This window comes from Podarcis raffonei, chromosome 10 (assembly GCF_027172205.1).
Source record: "Podarcis raffonei isolate rPodRaf1 chromosome 10, rPodRaf1.pri, whole genome shotgun sequence".
Classification (NCBI taxonomy): Eukaryota; Metazoa; Chordata; class Lepidosauria; order Squamata; family Lacertidae; genus Podarcis; species Podarcis raffonei.
In genome coordinates this window covers 28,179,880-28,188,245 of record NC_070611.1, presented here as the reverse complement: position 1 = coordinate 28,188,245, position 8,366 = coordinate 28,179,880, and the positions used below count along the sequence as shown (strand labels likewise).

Here is an 8,366-nt window from a genome sequence, read left to right as displayed (position 1 = left end):
ATAGTTTATTTACACATATATACAACCTGCGTCTAGCTGGAGGGAATTCCCAGCATCACACTTCCAAGAGATTGTCCTGCTTCTCCCATAGTTGCAACAGCATTTGGCTGCAAAACACAGATATCAGCCATGCGCTCTCTTTCGCTGTTACAGCCTGTCATAGTCAGCCTATAAGGAGTTCTGATCCAGCTTGCAAACTGACCTTCCTGCTAGCTTACATCAGGCCCAACGAAAATCCTAAACCTTTTTCAAACCTTTTTGTCTCTGCCCTTGGTGTCTGGTACTGAATGTCTTGATGGCTCATATTTTGTTATGTTATTGCTGGTCTTTCAAGGCTGGCACAAGTGTTTGGCACAGCTTACTCAAACCTTGATTAATTCTAACATTTACTATAAGGGGAAGATCTAGCACCCACGAGTTTAAGGGATCCTTGTCCCCACAAACTTATAATAATCATTATCGAAGAACCAGGTGTGCTTTTCCGGCTAGTGATCGTTTTACTAGTTCCATGCTCACATTAAAAAATGAACTATTTAAAATGCAATTTCAGCCAGCATTTGATTTGTGAGCTATCACCAAAGTGCATTTTGTCTGCTGTGTTAAGCCACATAGTCATAATTTGTCCTCTTTAATTTTTCAGCCGATTACAATGGAAAAGAAATCGGGGGCAAAGCTATCTGAATCCAGCTTTTCAGTTAATAATTCAATGAGACCGCAGGCATGATAAAGACCTTTATAAATTATTTTGCTCACCGTCCACAGACAATAGACAATGCTAGTCCTGGAAACTGCCTTGCCATTGCAGATTTTAAAAATTCAGCAACTATTTGCTGGCACAATTCTACATTTGAGAACTTTTAAGTAGTTTTGTACTTTGTTGGAGTCTCTCCTGAAGCAATGGATAAACTCATAGTCACTCATTAAATTGCCTTCATTATTAATGGATAAACCAGCTGCTTCGGATGATCCCACGCCGCTGAGCGAATTGCTGAAAATCCCCATTGATTGCATCTGAATAAAGAAAAATGACATGAAATGAAGACAGGATGTACACAAAACCAAACCTACATTCCTGAAAAAAATGATAGGACTAGAGTTAAAAATATCAAAATCAGAGTTTGTGAAATATTCAGTAATGAATAGTTTTAACCAATGTGCTCAGAAATAACTGACATGGCATTATTCTAAACTTCCAAGACTAGCATTTTAGCATTAAACTAGAAATGTGGAAGTAGTACCAGAGATTTACATAGGCTGTGACTTAACTGCAGAAGCACAGAATTTTATTTTTTATTAAAAGAAATACCGTGGTAATCTCAGCATTCATTTAAAACAGCACAAGTTTCTAGTCCTTACAGATTATAGAAATGGTGGATTGGGCAGGGAGAACTGAGAAGGATTTCCAATAGTTAGGAAGCCAGGATTGCAGCATAGTTCTTTGCCTCTTCTAGTGATCACGGAAGAAGAATAAATATTCCTTGAATCCCATGTAAAAATCCATTCATAGCTGACTTTTTGATACTATACTTCTGCCACTTGGGGCGTTCACTGGAAATTTCAAGGTGGAGAAAGCCAGGTTTATAGGATGCTAACTTGGGCTGAAAGCCTCAGCAGTAAGGGCTATTGAACTCAATGGGGCTTGTTCCTAGGTAAGTGATGTCAGGCTTACAGCTATGGACAAAGAGCATTCTATCTCACAGGGATACTTTAGAAAACTTATACCAATGGGATCTCTTCACTAAGCACCCTTTGCTTGTCTGTTGAGCTCTTGAGAGTCTCCTGAGGCTTCACCCCCTCCTTAGCCACACCTCCTCTTCCCAGGCCACACCCCTCTCCAGCCTGCTTCATACTCTCCTTGACTGCTGTTTGCCTGCCTGGAATTTGTCCTTGAACTCTGGTAAGGGCATGTGGTTCTTAAAAGGCTGCTTAGAAGGGAATGAGGGCTGGGAAAAGGCTGAAAAAGATCCCTAAGCCCTGTTGTAAGGCTTGTTTCCCACAGGGCACAACATACAAGTCACAAGCAAAGTTCGGTTCTGCCTGAATTTAACCAAACTAGCCTTCTCCGTGATTTTTTCCACTCCCGTCTCCAGCTCCTGCACCATGTTGCTGATTTCCTTGGCTTTGTGCAGGTTCCCATCCGACAATTTAGGACGATGGACTCTGCTCTGGTCAAAGTGGGACAGAGGCTCTTTCCAGGCTTGCAAAAGCCTTAGGATCAATTGCGTTAGCTCTTCTCTCTGAGTGTACAAGAGAAACAGATAAAAGAAGACAAATATCAATTTGCCTTGGCTGTCCTTTCCATCCCTGTTCCCTTCCAGAATATTCAGCATTGTGAGTTGGGTCAAGACTCCCCATGAGTGAAAATTCTGCTCATGGGATGCTCTGCTGAAGGAAGCAGAGGAGGTGAGTCTCCCTCCACGCCCCAATTCCTCCTTCACCTTGCATCACCCAACGCCACCTCCCATGCTGTTCCAAAGGGTGCACTGATCTTTCATGGCAGCTTTTTTGGGGGTGAGGGCACAGGGATGGTGGTCAGTGAAAACTGCTTCCTTCTTCCTCTGGTGCAAGCATGGCCAACATGGTGGCTTCCAGATGTTGGACTGCAATTCCCATCAGCCATAGCCAGCATTACCAATGGTCAGAGATGATGGGAGTTGCAGTCCGGCAATATCTGGAGGGCACCATGCTGACTGACTCTAGTGGGAGAGAAAAAGAGACCGTTTTTGTGACTGAAAGGAGGAAGAGGGCAAGGGAGATGGTAAACAGGAAAGAGGAAGGGATGAGATGAAGAGGAAGGGAGGTTAGAAGGGGACTAGCACAGCCTTGAACTCTTCAAGCTAGACAGGTGAGAAATGATGAAAAATTACAGAGAGCTGCAGGAGGAGAGACAAGTGGTAGAGAAGGGGAAGTAGGGAGAGGAAGAATATGAGATTAGACCATATGGCTCTGCGGAAAGAAGCAAAGACATGGGCAGAGTGCAAAGAGGAGAGAGGTGGTGGGCCAGGTATCAGCAGAGCAGCAAAGGTGGAGGAGAGCCACTGAGGATTCCCAAAGGTTGGTGAAGATCAGAGAGGTGCATGTTGTAATACAACTTGACCAAGTTAATGGCAGAGGAGAAGGAAGAGGGAGCATAAATTTAATGTGGATGCAGGCAGCCAACTCTTCCTCCAGAACATGAGCGGTTTTTGGCATTCTAGTGCAATGAATTCACTTACTTAAAAAACAACCAACAACCACATTTTGCGATAATGAAAGTGCACTGGATAGAGTGGGGCATTTGATTGACACAATGTTGTAGAACCTCCCCACCAAATGTTAGACATAGTGTCACCTCCACAAAAGCTTTCTGTAAGCAAATCCAAATGGGTCGCCAATAAAACGTGGGCATCATAGAACCTCCCCCCAAAATTGGGCAAACAAATCAAGTTGAATAATCACGAAAAAGTTGTATGGAAGTGATGTTTGTCAGAGAGATTATGCTGGAAGGATCCACTGGTTGTCTAGTGGCCAAGTCCCTTGCCCCCAAACTGGGTAACTGGCTACATCAGCAATGTAGATCATGCCATGTTGTACTTACTGGCATTTTCTGAACATATTCTTTGGCATTGGGAGTCAACAACCAGGAGGTGTGGCATTTGCCAACAGATTTGGTCAGCTCGTTCCCACCAGGTAGAAAATATTTTCCCTGCAAATGAAAGAAGAAGATCTCAGGAGTTAATTTGTCAGAGCATAGATCTTTTCCACAGTCAACAACTTGAGGAGGCTGCATGGATAGGACAGCACCTAATACTTCCCTGATGGCGCAACAAAACCAGATGTTGTCTGGTACCATGTGCATCCAAAGGTACCGTATTGCACCTAACAGCTACGGCTCCCAAAATACATATGAGGAAATAGCTATTGAACTCACAGGTTTGCAAGCGATGCACACGTAGGCTTCATGTTCAGGAAGATGGGGTTATGAAATAAAGACTGCTATCCTAGCATTATCCACCCATCCATCTTTACATTTTAATCCCACCTGTCCTCTAAGGAGCTCAAGGCAGTCTACATAGTTCTCCCCTGCCCTCACTTTAACTCTCACAACAGCCCTGCAAGGTGGGTTAGGCTGGGGAAAAATGACCTCCCCCCTAAACCACAGCAATGCGCTTCAAGTAAGAGTGGCAATTTGAAGCTGGTTCTTCCCCAGGTCTCTAACCACTACATCACAATGGCTTTTAAACTTCTGAAAGGAAGATATGAGTAGGTGTCTATTTGTGTATATGTGTGTGTGTACACACACACACAACAACAACAACAACAACAACAACAATATATGGGGTGGGAAAGAACATTTGAATACCATAAATATGCACACAATTGGGCAGTTAGTCTTCTGTGTTTGACTATTGTATTTTTATACCCAGTGCTGCCATAAGTCCGGGATTTTCTGGACGTTACCGGGATTTCAAAGGCAGAAGCGACGTCCGGGGAGGAATTCCTGGAAGGCGGAATTTTGGAGTTTTCCTGAAAAAAAGCACCTCAACAACTTTGGGGGTGTCTGGATTTTTTTACTTCTTGAAATATGGCAACCCTATAGCTGCAGGTCTCAGGGTGTTTCACACCATAAAATTACAATATAAAAACACATAAGACATAACGAAAAAAAAATAAAAACAAGAACAACGCCATAATTTTTCCCCTCCTTCCGCCACATATTTTAAAATCAACCCACCGCAGCTCGAGAATGGAAGTAAGGGGGAAGTTGGGACAAGCCCAGAAACTCACCACCAGATCTAAGTGGAGGGCTGTGGAGAGCCTGTAGATCCTGCTGGAGTGCAGGATGACCCGGTCGAAGAGATCAGCCACAGCTAAGAAGCGGCAGTCGGCGTCTTCCCCGGCACACTCGGCCACGGAGCAGCCTCCCCCCAGCGGCTTTTCGAGCGCCCACAGCAAAAGCAGCACCGGCCAAGCGACACCTGGAGGGAGCAGAGCGGAGAGCGTGGGCGGGCCAATCGCGCAGCGCCGCCGCCGGAGACGCACCAATCGCAGCTCGGCCCGCCCGCCCAGTGCCCGCCTCTTACCTTCCTTGGCGGCGTCTTGCGCGGGCCACATGCTGCTGCTCCTGCCGACTTGGACGCGGGCGGCGGCGGCGGTCCATTGCGACCCCCTTGCTGGTGGAGATGCCCTTTATACGGTACGAGCGAGCGGAGCGGAGGCGCCGGGAGGTCGCTTAGTCATTCCTCGCTCTCCCTCTTCCTTCCGTCGGATTTGCAAAGCTGGCAGCGAAGATTTACCCGATCGTGCGGAGCGTTGGCTCCAGGGCAGAGCAAGCAGAGCGGCAGTCCTTAAAGGAACTCTGGGCTGCGCGTAAAAGAAACGCGGGCGAGGGAAAGGGGCGCCTCGGAGGTGGTCTGCTGGTTGCGCAAACGCAAAATGCACGCTGAGCAGGGGCGCTAACTTGAATAAAAGATGGACTTGGAAAGCCGTTATAAGGATCTGCATGGAAATTCAACCAAGGGGAAGCGAGGAAGTCACTTAACGATGTTAATAAGTGTAATTTTAAGAAGGTTATGATTTATGTTTGTGTGTGTGTTTTGTTTGTTTATAATTTTGTGAAAATTAATAAAAAAAATTGAATAAAATATGGAGGGAGGGGCAGGTAAGCCCCGCCCCGCATAATTAACAACTTAATTAAATTTATTTATTTGATTTTTCAGCTTCAAGTAGCTGAACATAAATATAGCAAACATAAATCATAAAAACAAGATTCTAAGGAATCTCCGGGACTTCCATCCTCCCCTATGTAGGTCCTATTATCAATCAGCTCCTCCCGCATCTTTTACGATAATCCAAACCCTTTACTTCTTCCATTATGTCCATAATCAACCTTAAACGACAAGTGCTATTCCAATCCTTTTAACGATTTAAACTGTTTACAGTTAATTTTCCCCATTCCTCACATAAATGATCACTTGATGCTGTGCATGCACACTATTTGAATGGCAATACCCACTAACTTTGGGGAGACTGGCCCCCTCCAAAAAAATATGGGGGGGGGACCAAAGGGACCCCTTGGCATCCTTATGATGCTAGATTTTGTCCTCCATGGGCATAGCCAGGATTTGTGTTAGGAGGGCTGGACACCCACCTGTCAACGTCCTCTGTCTAGCAGATTCAGAATGAAATGTCTCAACAACAGTTGCTTTAAATTACTTTCTTTTGACACCAAGTGTTCAGAAAAACCTGTCAAAACCTTTCTACAATTTCTGCTTTTAGTTAAGTATTTTTTATTTATTTACTTGATTTGGTGCATCCCCTGGCTACGCCCATGTTGTCCTCTCTGTCGATGAGGAAGAACTGTGCACAAACACCTGCATTTTCACATAGACAGCTGCCTTATGTACCATGCCAGAATACTGGTCTATCAAAGTCAGTCTACACTGACTGGGAGCTGCTGTCTCTGGTTTCAAGGCAGGAGATGTTCCCAGCCCTGCCTACAGAATCTAGGGATTGAACATGGGCCTTTGCATGCAAAACAGGTTCCCTGCCACTAAGCGGAAAAGGTAAAGGTAAAGGGACCTCTGACCATTAGGTCCAGTCATGACCGACTCTGAGGTTGTGGCGCTCATCTCGCTTTATTGGCTGAGGGAGCCGGCGTACAGCTTCCGGGTCATGTGGCCAGCATGACTAAGCCGCTTCTGGCGAACCAGAGCAGCACACGGGGGTTGGACTCGATGGCCCTTGTGGTCTCTTCCAACTCTATGATTCTACGGAAACGCCGTTTACCTTCTCGCCGGAGCAGTACCTATTTATATACTTGCACTTTGACATGCTTTCAAACTGCTAGGTTGGCAGGAGCTGGGACCGAGCAACGGGAGCTCACCCTGTCATGGGGATTTGAACCGCCGACCTGTTGGGATACTGCCAGGGAGATAAAGTCCATCTGAGCCCCAAGCTCGGTGCCGGACGATCCATCGACCTCCCGTAGTCAGGCAATATCAGCATTTCAGCGACACTAAGCCTCAGGCTTAGTGCACACTATAACAGCAGAAATCACACAGCAAAAAGTTGCACAAGCATGAGAGCAGGACATGCATATTTACAGTTTATTAGGCGTTGGTCAGAACAAAGAAGGCATGACCGTCTGCTCCGACTGCTCAGGCAAAACAGACAAAAACGAAACGAACTTACAACATAAACATCCTGTGAGACAGGAACTTACGCAGGCTGTTATACAAACATCCTGCTCCCTTTTAAGGTGGAACGGAAATATCCTAACATCCTCCCCCTTTCCGTGTAACCTGTAGTACCTGTGGTTCAACCCAATTGCAACCTTTGTGCGTAAACCTTAAGTTGTTCTCTGTTAACAACCTTAGACAACAGATCAGCAGGAATTTCATTTCCTGGCATGTAGGACACTTGAATGAGTCCTTTCTGAATACACTCTCTTGCACGATGTAGCTTAATCTGCAAGTACTTGGTCCTTTGCTTGCAACTCTCCGAGTTCAGCAAAGCCAAACAAGATCTATTGTCTTGATACACTTGTATAGGACATTTCACAGAAACCCCAATGTCCTTAAACAGTTGCATCAACCATTCACAATCCATGAGTGAAAATGACAGAGCATTGAGTTCTGCTTCACAGGAACTTAGGCTAACTGTCGTCTGCTTTTTGCACAACCAGTCAAACAGGCAGTGGTTGTACATGTAGCATACTCCAGAAGTGCTTGTACCATCCGTGGTGTCACTTCCAAAACTTGCATCTGCAAAGATTTCAAGACCTCCAGTCTTCTGACTGGTGAACCTCAGCCTGTAGTGCATAGTCCCTTTCAAATACCGGGCTATGCGCTTCAGAGCTTTCCAATCCTGAACAGTAGGATTGTTAGCATGTCTGCTAAGCAGGTTAGTGCTTACAGCAATGTCAGGTCTTGAACATCTAGCAATGAAATTCAACTTGCCTAGAATGCATCTGTACAGTGTTGTGTCAGAAAACGCTTCAGCAGTACTATCTACCTGGTAACCTGTCACCATCGGTGTGTCTGCTGGGTTTGCATCAACCAAATTCAACCTGGTTAATACATCAGCAATTTTCTGTGTTTGGTGTACCAGAAAATTACCTGCTTGGTCCCTCTCCACCTGCAGAGAAAGATAGTTGGATACCTCACCAAGATCCTTCATGTCAAAGTGCTCCTTCAGCTGAGCTAGGGTGCTTTGGTAAAAAGCCTGATTCTTCCAAAACATCAGAAGATCATCAACAAAACATAAACAATACAGTTTGTTTTGCCCCTCCTCCTTGACAAACACACATGGATCAGCTTTGCCCTGGTGAAAACCTAGAGAAAGCAACGTTTCAGTGAGTTTTGTGTTCCAACACCTGGCACTCT

At 45.4% G+C, this 8,366-nt stretch overlaps 1 protein-coding gene across 1 annotated transcript; it reads right to left on the bottom strand.

Moving 5' to 3' along the window:
• Positions 1-719: 719 nt before the first annotated feature.
• Positions 720-5,094, bottom strand: LOC128422484 (prolactin-like). The gene is made up of 4 exons (XM_053406566.1): positions 4,768-5,094; positions 3,578-3,685; positions 2,058-2,237; positions 720-1,011 (listed from the first exon to the last, which is right to left on the bottom strand). Exons 1-4 carry the CDS (start codon positions 5,092-5,094, stop codon positions 817-819), a joined length of 810 nt encoding a protein of 269 aa, XP_053262541.1. The 3' UTR covers positions 720-816.
• Positions 5,095-8,366: the final 3,272 nt, after the last annotated feature.